The sequence below is a fragment of the Natator depressus genome, chromosome 12 (assembly GCF_965152275.1).
Source record: "Natator depressus isolate rNatDep1 chromosome 12, rNatDep2.hap1, whole genome shotgun sequence".
NCBI classification, from domain to species: domain Eukaryota; kingdom Metazoa; phylum Chordata; order Testudines; family Cheloniidae; genus Natator; species Natator depressus.
This window is the reverse complement of record NC_134245.1, coordinates 42,663,650-42,683,728: the sequence shown is the minus strand read 5'-3', so window position 1 is coordinate 42,683,728 and position 20,079 is coordinate 42,663,650. Positions and strand designations below refer to the sequence as shown.

Here is a 20,079-nt window from a genome sequence, read left to right as displayed (position 1 = left end):
GTATCTGCAGTACCACACCTGGCAATGTGGGAGTGCAAAGCGTGGCTCATCACTTTACAGGGCCATACACATGATAACAGGACCTCTTGACTAGTATTTATTTTTTCTAATGTATGAAGAAATATTGTGCTAGTCTTAATTCCTAGAGTCTAATGAAACTGTATCCCTAATACTTTACTCACTACAGCACTCATTTGCTTGCAGGCAGTCCAAAATAGATTAATCACTTCCATACATTCTTATGGTATCTGCCTGGTAAGTCATCAAGGCACCCATCTTAGCTATTCACAGCCCACTGTTTAAAAAAAGACTTGTTTAGTATTGCTTTTGTCCAGCTATCAACCCCAAATGTGTTCAGGCCATTAGAGAGAGACAACGTTGTCTTGTGATTAAAACCAATCCATGTTCTATTCCTGCCTCTGCCATTGTCTCAAAGCGTGACATTGGAAATTTTATTTAATCTTTTTGCCTCCATTTCCCCATCTGTCAAATGCAGTAACTCTGCTGACCCAACTTTGGAAAGCACTTTTAGATCTTTGAGTGCAAGCTCTATGTAAGTATGAAGTCTTCCTATCATATTGTGAAGGCCTACATTCTGCTTCTCTCCGTCTATGCCTATCAATTGCTGTCTTGCTAAAAGGTTTGACCAGAAGTTAATCACAGATGGCCACTCCATCTTGATGAGGACATGGCACTGTCCACCAACCTCGTCTCTCTTCACACCTTCCTATCATCAAGGCTCAATCTGCAAGGACCCCAAAAGCATCACGTAGAGCAGTGACGCTTAGACCTCAGTGGTTCAGGAGCAAATTTGTGATCAATATTACCCAAAAGAGCCATAAAAGTGTAAATTCATGGTTTCATTTAATATTATATATATATAAATAAAATTCTCTCAGCAAAAGGACTGACCAAGTATTATTATTTTATCCACTACAATTGGTTAATAACATAGTAATGGCATCCTGACTGGTTAACAATTAAATGACACAGTGTTTTAATATCAGGTGCTGCAAAGAGCCGTAGGAGACACATTAAAGAGCCGCTGTCTCTCGTGAGCCTCAGTCTGAGTATCACTGACTTAGAGGTTTGAGATAGACAAGTTACCACTGATCCAATAGCTATGAGATATTGTCATCAACTTCTGGGTTAGGCTCTGTTCTATGTCAGTAACCACAGAGTTTATAGACACAGAATAATAAAAATATAGGCCTGGAAAGGACCTCGAGAGGTCATCAAATTCCAACCCCTGCACTGAGGCAGGGCCAAGTAAACCTAAATCATCCCTGACAGGTGTTTGTCCAATCTGTTCTTAATAACCTCCAATGACGGATATTCCACGATCACCCCAGAAGACTATTCCAGAATATAACTACCCTTACAGTTAGAAAGTTTTTGCTAATATCTAAGAAGTCTCACTTGCTGCGGAGTAAGCCCATTACTTCTTGTCCCATCTTCAGTGGACAAGGAGACCAACTGATCCCTGTCCTCTTTACAACAGCCTTTAATGCATTTGAAAACTGTTATCAGGTCCCCCCGAGTCTTCTTTTCCCCACACAAACATCCTCAGGTTTTTTTTTAAACTTTTCCTCATAGATCAGGTTTTCTAAACCATTTCTCATTTTTGTTGCTCTCCTCTGGATTCTCTCCAGTTTGTCCACATCCTTCCTAAAGTGCAGTGTCCAGAATTGGACACAGTACTCCCACTGAGGCCTCATGAATGCCAAGTAGAATAGGACAATTACCTCCTGAGTCTTACATACAACACTCCTCTTATTACACCCCAGAATGATGTTAGCCTTTTTCACCACTCCACCACATTGCTGACTCATATTCAATTTGTGCCCCACTATAACTCCAGATCCTTTTAAGCACTGCTCCCAACTAGTTAGTTATTCCCCATGTTGTAATGGTGCATTTTATTTTTCCTTCCTAAGTTAAGTACTTAGCATTTATCTTTATTGAATTTCATCTTGTTGATTTCAGACCAATTCTCCAATTTGTCAAGTCTTTTTGAATTCTAATCCTGTCCTCTAAAGTGCTTGCAATCTCTCCTAGCTTGGTGTCGTCTATATTTTATATTTTAGCATGAAAAATCTGGGACAACCATATATACCCCAAAATATATGAAATGTTGAAAACAGTTAAAAGCATAAACCATCACCCAAACCAGACCCCATTCTCATATTTTGTTACACATACAATATGCAAAATAACTGGAGCAGGATGGGGCGAGGATTAAAAAGAAAAGTAGGTCCAGTCAAGGCACTGTAGTTAACTCATCAAAGACCAGGCCTAGAAAGGAAGTTTCTCATAACACACACATATACTGTAGCATTAAAAGAGAAAGAGATAAGTAGTCCCATAGGCATTGTTAGGGGGTTTACCGAATGCTCTGCAAACAGAGGAGCACAGCACACTTCCTTTGGTACATCCAGGTATAGCAAACAGTACCTGAAGCTCTGCCTCTAGCGTAGCCACCTTCCACTCAGACTCTCCCTCCAGCTCTTCCATCGTCTGAACTAAGACACTATTCTGGTCACTCAGGTCCATTATGTAGGACTGGAGAAGCCTCACCTTCATCTGTAAAGGCAAAAAGTAGCTCATCTGTAAATTATCATGAATATCTATTTGACAGTTGCATGCAAATGCCCCAACCAGACCAGGGCCCTCTTGTATTAGGTGCTATATACACACATAGTATGAGACAGCCCCAGCCACAAATAGCCTACAAGCTAAAGACAAGGCACATCAACAAGCGTGAGAGACAAACGAAGGGACTAGGGACAGAAGAACGAAGATAACTGTGACAGGAACACATGGTTATGCAGACTTGCTACGTGCACCAACTAGAGACTGAGTCTTTTAAAAAGAGTTGGTAATAACAAGCAGTGATCTCTCCTGATACTCTAAAAAGAGGTTTGCACAATCATGTAACGAAGTTTGGACTGAAGTACTAGATATCCAGCTTTGGACAGGGGGTATCGGGAGACCTGGCGGAAACATAAAGAACTAGTATTGTTCTAGTAGCTGTGAAGAAAAGGACTCCTCTTCCAAACTGGAAATCACCAGGTATCTAAATGGGCCAGTCCCACAGTCTGTAATTTAACCTTTAGGAATAAACAGTGCAGAAACCAGCCTAATTAACAGCTTTGTAAACCAGGTTATGGCATGGTTAGGCTGTGTCTGCACTGGTCAAGAAAAGCTTGATAGAAACCTAACAGGATGTACTATGGTGAAACACTGTGCTCACTGTAGTTTTTCTCAGGCACCGTAGCAGGGCTGTCAACCTGGTCTGGCTTTGGGCTAGCTTCTGCCTCAGCTTCCCCTCATTCATGTTGGCTCGCTTGACCTTCCAGCCTGGTTTGGTTATTGCAGTGACTTGGCCCTCTGGCTACATCATTCAAGGGAAAAAAATCCAAAACACTAGAACAACAGAGTCCAGTAAAAATGCAGGGGTTTTTTGGTGCTAATCCAGCTTTGCCTGTGCCCCTCTTGGTGCCCCAGCAGCAACAACCATAGCAATTAGATTACTTACGAACTCCATAGTTCAGTACCGGGGTATGTGTACCACAGTTTAGGAAACCCTGTTACAGTGGATCTCTGAACCAGGACTTTCAAAGCAGGTGCCTTAAGATATTACGACACATCAGCAGAACCTCAGGGATAGAAGCCAGTTTAACCCTGACTGGGTAAACAAAGAGCCTTAAAAACAAACATTTGTTCTTTTGTTGCAGCTGGCTTTTGGGAAGGAGGTTGGTGTTGGAAGGCTCTGGCACTGACATGCTTTTGCTGAGAGCTTTGAGATCTGGCAGAAAGGAAAATGTTTAACATTGGCATTAGCTCAGCACACATGACCCTTGGTCACTTGGATTGCTAAGGAGGATCTCTCTTAAGAGCAGAAGATGAATCTGTGGAAAAGCTGGAGTGGGTGAAGAGGTTCTGCTTCACAGTCCATTGCAGAGGATGGTTCAGGTTTTGCAAATAAGGCAGAAACAGAGAGAGTCTGGGATGCACTGACTTATTACTAAAGTTACACATTTGTTTTTCTCTTTTAGTCTTCTTCAATTTCTCCTCTCTTAGAGTGTGACAGGGCAAGGTCCTGCTCCTGTCCTCTCCTCTGTTTACACAGAGTGTTTGGAGACTTTCCAGTAATAAATACCACCATTTAGTTTACTTAAATTGAATTCTCACCACCTTTACTGATCCATCCACCACAGAATTTACAATATCAGTTCCTCCTCAGGTCTCTAGCCTGCCTCTCTCCCAGTATTTCCATCCTGTGCAGCCCTCTACTCTCTGCACTAATGGGCTAATTACCTCTTCAGTCCTCCCCAGCCCATTCTAATCTGCCAATTAGGGAGAGTCAGGTCCACCCAGGCGAAATAATTGGTGTTTAAGTGATCAGAGTGCTGGCTTAGCAGTGGTTCAACAGCTGAGAATGTCAGATTCAGGACAAACTGCTGAGAAATAGGGCAAACTCACCCCACACTGGTGGTTAATCTATCATTAGATTATACAAAGCCAGTAACAAAAGTAAACTTCTGTCTCACCACATTGGTTAACAAGAAGTCAAAAATGCAATCTCCTTAGGCATTACAGCCCTTATTTCACCACCCAGACACTAGACTCTATGATGAGTGGTTATTGAAAACCAATTTCATCAAACAAAGGGTTCGTCTGATCCCAAGAGACCAGCCACACATATAATCATTGCAAAGTTCTTATATCAGGTGTGTAGCAGTGATGTTTCAGACGGCTGGCTTGTACAGTCTCTGGTAACTTCCAAAAGATTGGAAGCTCCTCAGTCCATAGATCACAATGCTCATTTTAGATGTAAGTCCACAGTCCAGAGAATCAGAGCAGAGAAGAGGCACCATGGATATGTTTACAGGGTCTTTTATACCCTCTGCCACGTGCCTGGAATTTTACTGTCCCAAACAAAAGCCCACAACACAGTTTGTGGAAAATTACTGGCACAATATGGAGTTCAGGGTCACATGCTTTTACATGGCTTACTGACTCACAGGGGCAGCCACTGGCCACTTGGAGGCTAAGGCATCGGCAGGAAGAGCCATCTGGGCGGAATGAGTTTCTTCCATGGCCCACTGTGAGAGTTAAGTGTCTTTGATGGGCCAGCAACTTGAATAGTCCATTCACAATATGCTGGCTAGACTGGATGTAAACTACTTTGTGGGTGTTACCCCAGGAACAAACACAATGGTGATACAGATATATAGCCAATATTCATCACTTCAGATACAAAACGATTAAACAGGATAATCATCTTTAGCAAATAATTTTTCCATTGACACCTTACATGATATACTTAGTACAAGATTTGTTGCAATTGTCTAACAGTGGCAATATCAATGATATACATGGTCATATTTCAATCATATAGCATCACACCCTTCAGTCAGGTTTTGGCAGCTCTTGCTCTTCGCCTCCCAGCATTCTTGTCAAGTGCATCTTCCAAGCAGCCATCAACCTTGATGTCTTACTTCAGTGTCTCAAATCACATTTTTTCTAGGCCTTTGTCCTGTGACTACTAGCTTTTGTACTCTCTGACCAATATATCCCACATCTCATTGTTTCACATGACCCAGCCATCTCAGTTGATACTCCTTCAGCTATTCTGGGAGCACTATGATTCATACTATTTCATTGTGTAGCCTATGAGCTCTCGTCTTACGCAGCATCCACCTGAGCATTCTCATTTTGGCAGTGTGAAGTAGTTGTTCTTCTCTTTTTCTCATTGGCCAGCATTCCAACCTGTATGTCATGGCTGGCCTAATCATGATCTTACATACTTTGCTCTTTAGTTTACTTGGCATATTCTTATTGCAGAGAATTCCTGTCAACTCCCTCCACTTACGCCAAGAGCTCTTCATGCAGCTCCTAACACCCGCATCCACATTCCCATCATAGCTCAACACTGAACTGAAGTATTTAAACTGTTGCATGGTCTTTAACCCTGTGCCATCTAGTTTTATTGACTTCTTGTTGTCCCTCTCAATGAAGCATTGCATGTATTCAACCATTTGTCAGCTGATTCGTAAGCCATTTTCTTCTAATGCAGTCCTCCATAGTTCCCACTTATAAAATAGCCATATGAAATCTGGACTGCCCTGACGACACCACGAAGGGTTCAGTCTTGATCCATAGGTAATATCTCCTGTTTGAAGCAAGTTGTATATTTCTTTCCATTTCTCTTTTTATCCAAATGCGCAGTATACCACTTAACTTCACAAGAAACTGCTGTTATTTGGGAAAAACTACTGTCTGGACTCCTGGCCTTTTAAGTCCCATATCCCTCTCAACAAGTGTAGGAAGGATTACTGTGGTGGGGAAGCCTAAACTTTTATAAGGGCTCATCATATAAAAGTTGACATTCAGAAAACAATTCCTCATCTCCACCACAGTGATTAATTCAGACACGTGGATTATGTATTTAGCAACTTTTCTGTGTTGACTGCTTTACTGTTTTCTTCAGAGATAAAACCTGCATTTCTTCAGCCTGTTGTATAATGACAGATAACTGTTTTTTAAACTTTGTTTGTGTGGAGCAATGACCAAATCCAGTGTCTAGATACCTTAATGCTGCTGAAAGGGATATGACCTAGAACTGGTTTCCACCTGAAGCTTTAAAAAGAATAGATGAATGGCAGTTGTGTTGTTACCTACATATTTAATTATATGTTTATTTGCCATATATTATTCAGTCGCTTGATGTCTCTGTATGCTTTAGAGAGATCCAGGCCGCATGTGGTTCCTGGTAAACAACAAAGACAAAGGCTGGTACTGAAGCTGTGTAGAAGCCAGTTGCAGTTGTTTTACGTAATAAATGCCTTTTAAAAAGTATGTGATTCCATATATCATGAAAGACCTTATATTCTCCTTATGTTTACTGGAAATACAGAGGTCAGTTATATTAACCTTGGTAACTCTATTCCATAGACATAACCTATAAAGAAAGGATGTATAACTAAGCTCCCCTTGCTCCTCCCCCCATGTCATATTTAAGAAGTATACTTAACTTTTTCTTAAGAATTTTTTAACTTTTCTAGGTTTACCTCAGAACCTGAATATTCCACAAGCCTAGCTCTTTGTAAGGGTTCTGTTGCATCTCAGCAAAACAATACTCAATAATGGGGTCTTGAACTAGGTCCATCTCCACTGCTGGAGAGAAACTGGTGTCACAGAATCAGGTATGGTATAAAAATGGTTACTTAGCAGTTCTGTAACTGTTGTTCTTTGGGAAGTGGGTTCAGACGTATTGCACTCAGGTGCATTTGTGACGAAGGCACTAGTTGGAGACCTTTTCCCCCACAGCAGTACCCATCAGTGTGAGGCATGTGCCCTACACCGCCTCATGGATCCCATGCCCTATGCCTCCTATGGCCCCTTCCAAGACAATATAAGGGCAGCACCACCCCAATGCCCCTCAGTTCCTTTGCACCAGAGTGAGTGGCTAAAGACTCCCTTGGAAAGAGGATGGAGGATTGATTGTGGAATACATGTCTGCACTCACATCTCAAAGAACAAGTTACAGAACAGGTACATAACCATTTCAACTTCTTCAAGTGATTGCAGATGTGTACTCCACTCAGATGACTCCCAGGCAGTACTGTTTGGAGATGGGTTCAGAGTCTACTTGAACAATGATTAAAATACAACTTTGCCAAAGTTCACATCCGACCCAGAGGCCATTGTGACTGCATTATGCTGAGCAAATGTATGTACTGAGGACCAGATGTCAAGAGATGTCAAGAGTAACAAGAAGGGTTTCTTCAGGTATGTTGGCAACAAGAAGAAAGCCAAGGAAAGTGTGGGTCCCTTACTGAATGAGGGAGGCAACCTAGTGACAGAGGATGTGGAAAAAGCTAATGTACTCAATGCTTTTTTTGCCTCTGTTTTCACTAACAAGGTCAGCTCCCAGACTGCTGCGCTGGGCATCACAGAATGGGGAAGAGATGGCCAGCCCTCTGTGGAGATAGAGGTGGTTAGGGACTATTTAGAAAAGCTGGACGTGCACAAGTCCATGGGGCCGGACGAGTTACATCCGAGAGTGCTGAAGGAATTGGCGGCTGTGATTGCAGAGCCCTTGGCCATTATCTTTGAAAACTCGTGGCGAACGGGGGAAGTCCCGGATGACTGGAAAAAGGCTAATGTAGTGCCAATCTTTAAAAAAGGGAAGAAGGAGGATCCTGGGAACTACAGGCCAGTCAGCCTCACCTCAGTCCCTGGAAAAATCATGGAGCAGGTCCTCAAAGAATCAATCCTGAAGCACTTACATGAGAGGAAAGTGATCAGGAACAGTCAGCATGGATTCACCAAGGGAAGGTCATGCCTGACTAATCTAATCGCCTTTTATGATGAGATTACTGGTTCTGTGGATGAAGGGAAAGCAGTGGATGTATTGTTTCTTGACTTTAGCAAAGCTTTTGACATGGTCTCCCACAGTATTCTTGTCAGCAAGTTAAGGAAGTATGGGCTAGATGAATGCACTATAAGGTGGGTAGAAAGCTGGCTAGATTGTCGGGCTCAACGGGTAGTGATAAATGGCTCCATGTCTAGTTGGCAGCCGGTGTCAAGTGGAGTGCCCCAGGGGTCGGTCCTGGAGCCGGTTTTGTTCAATATCTTCATAAATGATCTGGAGGATGGTGTGGATTGCACTCTCAGCAAATTTGCAGATGATACTAAACTGGGAGGAGTGGTAGATACGCTGGAGGGGAGGGATAGGATACAGAAGGACCTAGACAAATTGGAGGATTGGGCCAAAAGAAATCTGATGAGGTTCAATAAGGATAAGTGCAGGGTCCTGCACTTAGGATGGCAGAATCCAATGCACCGCTACAGACTAGGGACCGAATGGCTAGGCAGCAGTTCTGCGGAAAAGGACCTAGGGGTGACAGTGGACGAGAAGCTGGATATGAGTCAACAGTGTGCCCTTGTTGCCAAGAAGGCCAATGGCATTTTGGGATGTATAAGTAGGGGCATAGCGAGCAGATCGAGGGATGTGATCGTTCCCCTCTATTCGACACTGGTGAGGCCTCATCTGGAGTACTGTGTCCAGTTTTGGGCCCCACACTACAAGAAGGATGTGGATAAATTGGAGAGAGTCCAGCGAAGGGCAACAAAAATGATTAGGGGTCTAGAGCACATGACTTATGAAGAGAGGCTGAGGGAGCTGGGATTGTTTAGTCTGCAGAAGAGAAGATTGAGGGGGGATTTGATAGCTGCTTTCAACTACCTGAAAGGGGGTTCCAAAGAGGATGGCTCTAGACTGTTCTCAATGGTAGCAGATGACAGAACGAGGAGTAATGGTCTCAAGTTGCAATGGGGGAGGTTTAGATTGGATATTAGGAAAAACTTTTTCACTAAGAGGATGGTGAAACACTGGAATGCGTTACCTAGGGAGGTGGTAGAATCTCCTTCCTTAGAGGTTTTTAAGGTCAGGCTTGACAAAGCCCTGGCTGGGATGACTTAACTGGGAATTGGTCCTGCTTCGAGCAGGGGGTTGGACTAGATGACCTTCTGGGGTCCCTTCCAACCCTGATATTCTATGATTCTATGATTCTATGACCAAATAGCAGCCCTACAGATGTCCAGAATGGGAGCATCCTTGAGGAAAGCAATTGATGGAGCCTGGGCCCTTGTAGAATGGGGTAAGAGTCTTTGAAGAAGAGGAATATTGGCTACATCATATGGCATTGTAATGCAGGAGGTGGTCCAGTGAGAGAGATTTTGTTCTGACACTGTCAAGCCTTTCATGTGATCTGTATAGGACACAAAAAGGCAAGGAGACTGAAGGACTTGGACCTGTCCAGATAAAAAACCAGCACTCTCCCAATCTCTAACCTTGTCTACGCTACAAAATTACTCCAATTTTACAGAAGTCGATTTTGGGAACAGATTGTATAAAGTCAAGTGCATGCATCCACACTAAGCACATTAATTCGGCGGTGTACGTCCACAGTACTGTGGCAAGCGTCGATATTCCGAGCAGTGCACTGTGGGTAGCTATCCCACAGTTCCTGTAGTCCCAGCTGCCCATAGGAATTCTGGGCTGAGCTCCCAATGCCTGATGGGGCCAAAAATTTGTCGCGGGTGGTTATGGGTAAATGTCGTCAGTCAACCCTCCCTCCGTGAAAGCAACGGCAGACAATCATTTCGCGCCCTTTTCCCTGGATTGCCCAAGCAGATGCCATAGTGCGGCAAGCATGGAGCTCGTTCAGTTCACCACAGCAGTTATGAACATTGTAAACACCTCGCGCATTATCATGCGGTTTATGCAGAACCAGAACCCGAAAAACCAGGAGAGGAGGCGACGGCAGCGCGGTGACGAGAGTGATGAGGACATGGACACAGATTTCCCTAAAACCGCGGTCCCCGGCAAGTTGGAGATCATGGTGTTAATGGGACAGGCTCATGCTGTGGAACGCCGATTCTGGGCTCGGGAAACAAGCACAGACTGGTTAGTGTTGCAGGTCTGGGATGATTCCCAGTGGCTCCGAAACTTTTGCATGCATAAGGGCACTTCCATGGAACTTTGTGACTTGCTTTCCCCTGCCCTGAGGTGCAAGAATACCAAGATGAGAGCATCCCTCACAGTTGAGAAGCGAGAGGCAATAGCCCTGTGGAAGCTTGCAATGCCAGACAGCTACCAGTCAGTCAGTAATCAATTTGAAGTGGGCAAATCTACTGTGGGGGCTGCTGTAATGCAAGTAGCCAATGCAATCATTGAGCTGCTGCTATCAAGGGTAGAGAGTCTGGAAAATGTGCAGGTCATAGTGGATGGCTTTGCTGCAATGGGATTCCCTAACTGTGGTGGGGCCATAGATGGAACCAATATCCCTATCTTGGCACCCTGAGCACTAAGCCAGCTAGTACATAAACCGCAAGGGGTACTTTTCAGTGGTGCTGCAAGCACTGGTGGATCACAAGGGACGTTTCACCAACAGCAACGTGGGATGGCTGGGAAAGGTTCATGACACTCGCATGTTCAGGAACTCTAGTCTGTTTAAACAGCTGCAGGAAGGGATTTACTTTCCAGGCCAGCAAATAACTGTTGGGGATGTTGAAATGCCTATAGTTATCCTTGGGGACCCAGCCTACCCCTTAATGCCCTGGCTCATGAAGCCATACACAGGCACCCTGGACAGTAGTCAGGAGCTGTTCAACTATAGGCTGAGCAAGTGCAGAATGGTGGTAGAGTGTGCATTTGGACGTTTAAAGGGTCGCTGGCGCAGTTTACTGACTCGCTAAGACCTCAGCGAAACCAATATTCCCATTGTTATTGCTGCTTGCTGTGTGCTCCAAAACTCTGTGAGAGTAAGGGGGAGACGTTTATGGTGGGGTGGGAGGTTAAGGCAAATCGCCTGGCCGCTGAATACACACATCCAGACACCAGGGTGATTAGAAGAGCACAGCAGGAAGCGCTGCACATCAGAGAAGCTTTGAAAACCAGTTTCATGACTGGCCAGGGTACGTGCGACACTTCTGTTTGTTTCTTCCTGATGAAAACCCGCCCCCTTCGTTGACTCTAATTCCCTGTAAGCCACCTGCTCTCCCCCCTTCGATCACAGCTTGCTTGCAAAGGAAATAAAGTCACTATCGTTTAAAAACCATGTATTCTTTATTAATTGATTATAAAAATAGGGAGATAACTCACAAGGTAGCCCAGGTGGGGTGTGGGAGGAGGGTAGGAGGGAAGGAAAAGGCCACTTCAAAACCTGTTGAATGACAGCCTTCTGTTGCTTGGGTTGTCCACTGGGGTGGAGTGGTTGGGTGCCTGGAGCTTCTTGGGCATCTGTGTGAGGAGGCTATGGAACTTGGGGAGAAGGGAGGGCGGTTAAACAGGGGCTGCAGCGGCAATCTGTGATCCTGCTGCTGTTCCTGAACCTCCACCAGACGCCAGAGCATGGCCGTTTGATCCCGCAGTAGCCCCAGCATTGCATCCTGCCTCCTCTGATCTTCCTGCCGCCACCTCTCATCTCGATCGTCCCTCCTGTCCTCACGTTCCTTGGCCACTTTCCTGTACTGTGCTACTGCGTCCCTCCACACATTCTGCTGAGCTCTGTCAGTGCCAGACGACTGCATGAGCTCAGAGAACATTTCATCGCGTGTACATTTTTTTTGCCGCCTTATCTGAGATAGCCTTTGGGACGAAGGAGGGAGGCTTGAAACATTTGCAGCTGCGGGAGGAAAAAAAGTATTTAAAGAAGTATTTAAAAAGATACATTTTACAGAACAATGGCTATACTCTTTCACGGTAAACAATACTATTCACATTACATAGCACATGTGATTTCGGTACAAGGTTGCATTTTGCATCTTATATTGAGTGCCTGCAGTTAGAAATCACACACGCAGGGCCGGGCAACAGAATTCAGCTTACAGGCGGCCATGGTAAGCCACAGTCTTTTTGGCTTCTGCAACTTTCATAACAGCAGCGCCCTCCTTTCCCATACCAAGCAAAGTTGGCCATTTAGTGCTGCAGTTTTCATGTTAACGTGCAGCAGCAGAAACCAAACTAACCACCCCCCGATCCAATTCTCTGGAATGATCCTTTTACCCCTCCCCCCACCGCATGGTTCGTATCAGAGAAGATCACTGCCAGCCAAACGCGAACAGCTCAGCTCCAATGGCCACCCCCACCACTGCTTGGCTAACTGCGGGGTGGATTTCTTTTCAGCCACAGGCAAACAGCCCAGTAGGAACGGCCACCTCTGAATGTCTCCTTAATTAAATTCCCTTATTTCAACCAAGTTACCATGAACGATATCACTCTCCTGAGGATAACACAGAGAGATAAAGAACGGATGTTGCTTGAATGCCAGCAAACACCAGGACCATACGCTGCCAGGCTTTGTCATACAACGATACCAGATTACCATACCATGCTAGTAGCAAGTAAAGTGTCCTACCATGGAGGACGGAATAAGGCTGCTCTCCCCAGAAACCTTCTGCAAAGGCTTTTAGAGTACCTCCAGGAAAGCTTCATTGAGATGTCCCTGGAGGATTTCCGCTCCATCCCCAGACACGCTAACAGACTTTTCCAGTAGCTGTACTGGCCACGAATCCGTCCCAAGTCCTGAAGGCAAATTAATCATTAAAAAACACTTGCTTTTAAAACATGTATTATATTTTAAAAGGTACACTCATCAGAGGTCCCTACTTTGGCTTGGTTGGGTTGGGAGGGTATTTCAGTCAGGGTGACAAAAAGATCCTGGCTGTCGGGGAGAACAGTGTGCTGTGTGCTCTCCTCAAGCTCCTCCTCCTCATCATCTTCCCCGTCCCCAAAATCCTCAGGCATGGCAGAGAGTACCCCATCATCAGAGTCCATGGACGGGGTGGGGTAGTGGTGGAGGCCCCGCCTAGAATTGCATGCAGCTCAGCGTAGAAATGGCATGTCTGGGGCTCTGTCCCGGAGCATCCATTCGAGTCTTTGGTTTTCTGGTATGCTTGTCTGAGCTCCTTAAGTTTCACGCGGCACTGTGTTGTGTCCCTGATGTAGCCTCTGTCCCTCATGGCCTTGGAGATTTTTTGAAATGTTTTGGCATTTCGTCTTTTGGAACGTAGTTCTGATAGCACGGATTCATCTCCCCATTCAGCGATCAGATCCAGTACCTCCCATTTGGTGCATGCTGGAGCTCTTTTTTGATTCTGGGACTGCATGGTTACCTGTGTTGATGAGCTCTGCATGGTCACCTGTGCTGATGAGCTCCCCTGGCCAAACAGGAAATGAGATTCAAAAGTTCCCGAGGCTTTTCCTGTACACCTGGCCAGTGCATCCGAATTCAGATTGCTGTCCAGAGCGGTCACAAAGGTGCACTGTGGGATAGCTCCCAGAGGTCAATACTGTCGAATTGCATCCACACTAACCCTAATTTGAAATGGCGATGTCGATTTCAGTGCTAATCCCCTTGTCGGGGAGGAGTACAGAAATCGATTTTAAGAGCCCTTCATGTCAACAAAAATGGCTTCGTTGTGTGGATGGGTACAAAGTTAATTCAATTTAACACTGCTAAATTCGACATAAACTTGTAGTGTAGACCAGGCCTAAGTCACATAGACATTCCTAGTCTCTGCTAGCATGCAGGTTTGGGAAGAAGACCAGAAGATATACTGCCTGGTTTAAATGAAAAGCTGGTCCAAGGTAAAAACTTCAGGTATGGTCGTAAAGCTACTTTGGAGAACATTGTATAAGGAGGACCCACCATCAATGAATCATAGAATCATAGAATATCAGGGGTGGAAGGGACCTCAGGAGGTCATCTAATCCAACCCCCTCCTCAAAGCAGGACCGATCCCCAATTAAATCATCCCAGCCAGGGCTTTGTCAAGCCTGACCTTAAAAACTTCTAAGGAAGGAGATTCCACCACCTCCCTAGGTAACGCATTCCAGTGTTTCACCACCCTCCTAGTGAAAGTTTTTCCTAATATCCAACCTAAATCTCCCCCACTGCAACTGGAGACCATTACTCCTTGTTCTGTCATCTGCTACCACTGAGAACAGTTTAGAGCCATCTTCTTTGGAACCCCCTTTCAGGTAGTTGAAAGCAGCTATCAAATCCCCCCTCATTCTTCTCTTCCGTAGACTAAACATCCCCAGTTCCCTCAGCCTCTCCTCATAAGTCATGTGTTCCAGTCCCCTAATCATTTTTGTTGCCCTCCGCTGGACTCTCTCCAATTTATCCACATCCTTCTTGTAGTGTGGGGCCCAAAACTGGACACAGTATTCCAGATGAGGCCTCACCAGTGTCGAATAGAGGGGAACGATCACGTCCCTCGATCTGCTGGCAATGCCCCTACTTATACAGCCCAAAATGCCATTGGCCTTCTTGGCAACAAGGGCACACTGTTGACTCATATCCAGTTTTTCGTCCACTGTAACCCCTAGGTCCTTTTCTGCGGAACTGCTGCCTAGCCATTCAGTCCCTAGTCTGTAGCGGTGCATTGGATTCTTCTGTCCTAAGTGCAGGACTCTGCACCTGTCCTTGTTGAACTTCATCAGATTTCTTTTGGCCCAATCCTCCAATTTGTCTAGGTCCCTCTGTATCCTGTCCCTACCCTCCAGCGTATTTACCTCTCCTCCCAGTTTAGTGTCATCTGCAAACTTGCTGAGGGTGCAATCCACACCATCCTCCAGATCATTTATGAAGATATTGAACAAAACAAAAAAATGCTTGCAGCTCAAATGTTCTCCTAGCCAATGTTATGGCTATAAGGAAAGCAATCTTTTGACTTAGCGGAGGCCAAGAACAAGTTGCCGTAGACTCAAATGGTGGGCCCATTAGAGCTTCTAGTATGATACTGAGGTCCCAAGGGGACATCAAGTCCTTGATAGGGGGGAAGCGACAAGTCACACCTTTAAGAAATCTAAGAATCACAGCACTGGAAAATACCAATCGTCCCTGGACTGGAGGGTGGATAGCTAAGATCTCTGCAAGCGCATTCTCATGGAACTGAAAGACAGGCCTGGTTACTTCAGGTGTCGAAGATACTCTGGGATGTCTTGGATCTTTGCTGCCGAAAGTTGTATCCCACAACTAGTGGACCAGATGGAAAACCCTTTCCACTTGGTCAGATAAGCAGATACCTGATTGCTTTCCATTATTGAGGAGGATCTCCTTAACCACTACACAGTATGCTCTTCTTCTTGGTCTAGCCACCCAGATGCCAAGCTGTGAGGGTGCCTGAGTTCAGATGCACTGTTCGACTGTTCAGTTGCAAGAGGAAGTCTGGGAGAAGAGACAGAGTGTGAGGAGGATGAATTGAAAGATTGAGGAAATCCAAAAACCAGCACTGCCTTGGCTGGGCCTGTGAAATGAGGATAAACTTAACATTTTCCTGTTTCAGTTTGTGAATGACTTGTGGAAATAGAGGTATTGGAGGGAACATTTACACGAGACCCAGTCTCCATCAGTCATTGAACCTGGACCGTGACCTGCACAAAAACAAAACTGGTGACACAGCTCAGCTCTATCCCAGGCCTTTGACCTGAATCTTATGGGCCCATCTTTGAGCCCATCTTTGATGAAGAGGATGATGAATCTCTCCTGAACATCCCCAATCTGATTTTGGGATCCTCTTCCAAGGTACCTAAGGGGATGCAGATCAACAGCTTTCCCTTTTCAAGGAAGAATCAGAGTCCAAGGTTCTGTTCGCTACCACAAACAATGTGGAAGAGGGTTAAGGGCAGCTAGTCCTACTGGCTGAAGTGGATCCCAGTGCCAATACAAGCCTCATAGGCTATCCCAACAGATTACGGTCTCTTGCAATCTGCATTCCCTTTTTGAAGGATCAACAGATGTTACATCTCTCCTTACTGTGACCTTCACCTAGACAGAGCAAGCAGCTAGTATGGGGGTCACTGTTGGGGATAGAGACCCCACATGATGGGCAATGTTTGAAGCCCAGAGAATGCTGCATCCCACATGGGGCTCAGTACTACAAATTACTATAAAAACTAACTAGCTCGAAACTATACTAGACCATGGGTACTAACTATTAAACTGTTTACAAAAGAAGTCCCAGAGACACAAGTGTGACACAGAGAAAATAAGCATGAGGAGGAGACACACACATATGGAGCTCTAAGGTCACTGGCAGTAAGAAGGATCTGAGGGGAGGTTGGGGCACCGCCACCCTTATATTACCTTAGGAGTGGCCACAAGGAAGTGAAGGTACATGTGCCACCCTCTGCCGCCACACACACATGGGTACTGCTGTGGGGGAAAAGTCTCCAAGTCTGGCGCCATTGGCACAAGCACACCTGTGTGGAATTCATATCTGCAACCACTCAAAGAAGAACTGGTTTATTTACTCTAACATAAGCATGGCCATACTGGGTCAGACCAAAGGTCCATCTAGCCCAGTATCCTGTCTTCCAACAATGGACAATGCCAGGTGCCCCAGAGGGAATAAACAGAATGAGTAATCAAGTGATCCGTCCCCTGTCACCCATTCCCAGTTTCTGGAAAACAGAGGGTAGGGATACTATCCCTGCCAATAGCCATTGATGGACCTATCATCCATGAACTTATCTAGTTCTTTTTTGAACCCTGTTATCGTCTTGGCCTTCACACCATCCTCTGGCAAGGAGTTCCACAGCTTGACTGTGCGCTATGTGAAAAAATACTTCCTTTTGTTTGTTTTAAACCTGCTGCCTATTAATTTCATTTGGTGACCCCAAGTTCTTGGAATCCTGTTATTCTTAAACCAACAGGACACAAGCACCTTCAGAAACCTCAGCTAAATCACCCTGAGCAGCCACTAGGAACCTCTACTGCCGTCTCAGGATTCCAGCTGCCATGGAACCTTTTCCTCCTGCCTGAGCTATCCTCCTCCAGTCAAGAGCAGCAGGAGATTCACCCTTAGCAGATTCATCACACTGCCTTCTAGTGATCTTGGAGGATTTGTCACAATACACATTCAGGTCCTCTGATTTTAGTAGTAACAACAGGGCCAGTAACCTTGATCATAAATTAGAATATTCAACAGACACTATTGACATGGGACAAATAAGTATGATTAACTGCAACAAATCTGCCCCACACACTGTACCATATTCCTACAACATCTCTACATGTGCTGCCACAAATCTCATGCACAGCCCACTGTTTTCTTGCAGCGCCAAGAAAGTTGTTGCCCGTGGTCTCCTCCATATCCCAAAGGAAATACCCCAGATCTAATTTCCCTTTAACAAGTGACACTGAATTCTCTAGGTTTCATTATGAGGGTGAATATAGATCTTTAAGAGAATACACAATATATGAGCTTCTGTTTCTAGCTAGAAGGAAAGGACATATTTCAAATTGAATTGTATCAGCAACCCATCTAGATCACATTATCTTTGGTATCATTAGATTAAGCACACAATTTTAAATTCTGTTGTCTTCTTTCCAGAGGCCCACTGGCCATTGAAATCACTCTGCATACAGACTGGGTGAGGGGGTACAGCTACAGATGTGTGCATGAGTCAATTTGAATACAATATTGGGGAGATATTGTGTTAACACAGTGAGGAGCAAGATTTTCTCTATAACGTTCAAAACAAGGCTTAGCATCGTATTAAAATAATAATAAAAAAATACCTTCAGAATATCTAGGGCAATGGACTGGCCAAAATCAGGAAGTGAATGGAATTTTGTATATTTCATTGTTATGGTTGCAAAACTGCAGTGAAAAATACATTTTCAATGCACTTGTGTAAATCTGGCTACTCCATCTGAGTGGATCCATAGAGTTTAGAACACACAAGTCCACAACCAACAAAGTGGAGAAGGAGGCTAAACAGAGGTTTCTCAGGTATTTCATTAACTCAAAGAAAACTACAACGGTTCAGAGTAGCAGCCGTGTTAATCTGTATTCTCAAAAAGAAAAGGAGTACTCGTGGCACCTTAGAGACTAACAAATTTATTTGAGCATAAGCTTTCGTGAGAGCTGTAGCTCACGAAAGCTTATGCTCAAATAAATTTGTTAGTCTCTAAGGTGCCACGAGTACTCCTTTTCTTTTTACAACAGTTCAGTAACAAACTGCATGAACAGGAAAATATGAACTTATTATTTGAATATACTATGCAGTTACTTTATGAGACAACACCATGGGATAGAATGACAGCCTAATGCCATAGAACTAATGGTGCAAACCCAGCCCCACTAAAGTCAATAGCAAAACTTTAAAAAACAAAACAAAACAAAAACCACTTCAGTGGGGCCAGGATTTCACTCTAGATGGGGAAAAGGTTTATTAGCTAATCTTGTCCATTTCCTTTTTAGTGCAGAATTTCCTGAGGTACGTTCTCCGGTGCAATTTTAATTGACACGGTCAATGGGCCTTTCCACATTTCCCTGGCAAACTTTTCTACAGTCTAATAAATCACTCTGATAGGACATATTTCCTGATATTCAGTCTAAAATTTTGTTATCATATTTTAAATCCATAGCTCCCAGTTGCACCTCTTTGTCCCCATTCTAAATAAATGCTCTCCCTACCTTGGTGTTTACACTCTTGAAATGCTTGCGGATTGGAACAACCACCCTTCAGTTCATTAATTTTGGCAAGTTAAATATACTTAATTCTTTCCATCTTTCTATATAAATCATTTTTTCCAGCCTTAAATGCACTTCTACTCAGAAAAGTGACTTGAAAAATAGCATTGTGGAGATCTATGTTTATCATCTCTCAATGACTACCAGATCACATTTTTCAGGTGTTTTTCTAGCTGCCAGTGCCTCAAACTCACCCCACAATCTTTTATTCTTGAGTATCATTATCAATAATAAACATTCAAAACCTTGTGTTCTGAATGCCCATCTCAAACCTGTTCTCTTAGACATCTCTGTCACTTCAAGTCCCTCCTAAAAAGTCCTTTCTGCCACCTTGCCAGTGAGAAAGAAGGGGAAGAAAGCTAAATAATAGAATCATCAAGACAGGCACATGCCTCACATGTGTAATTAACTTATCTTATTGCCTCTCTCATCACCTCTCCCCTTATTGCCTATGATCCTCACTTACTGCACCATGATATCTGACACTAGCAGTCCCTGATAGGAGCTCTGTCTACTTTTTTTTGATGTGGCACCTACCACATTTTTAGGTGCTAAAATATAAAAATATTCTGCAAGCCAAATTCTGCTTCACTTACACCTGTGCAACCTACTACCTTCATGGGTTTGCACAGCGGTGACTTAACTACAATTTAACAAACGATTCTGTTGAGGATACACAAAAATAGAATAGAATCCAGCTCACTCAGTCTTTCCTCTGCAGGTCTAAGCAAATAAAGTAAGTTGAAGTGCTTTATTAATCAGTAAAGTCGCAGAGCTGACTTTAAATACACAGGACAGCAGATCTGCTGAATAAGGAAGTGCCATTTTCACACAATCCCTTTTAGAGTAGAACTGTACTTTAGTGCAGACTCACAAAAATGACTAAAATGCCTCCAAATTTGTCTTGTTTCTTATTTTTAGGCGCCCATAATTATTCAGTGCAAAGAGGCTTAGCACTGAACTCCCAGCCACGAGGCCTTATGGTAGTTTTATACCACCTTTGCCCCCACCCTCTCA

General features: G+C 44.3%; 1 protein-coding gene across 1 annotated transcript in view; it reads right to left on the bottom strand.

The window, feature by feature from the left end:
• Positions 1 to 20,079, bottom strand: part of PMFBP1 (polyamine modulated factor 1 binding protein 1) — a 355,442-nt gene that overhangs the window by 245,653 nt on the left and 89,710 nt on the right. The window contains exon 3 of the mRNA XM_074968998.1: positions 2,455 to 2,583. Within this exon, the coding sequence (XP_074825099.1) occupies positions 2,455 to 2,583 (129 nt within the window). The remainder of the gene's footprint in view (positions 1 to 2,454; positions 2,584 to 20,079) is intronic.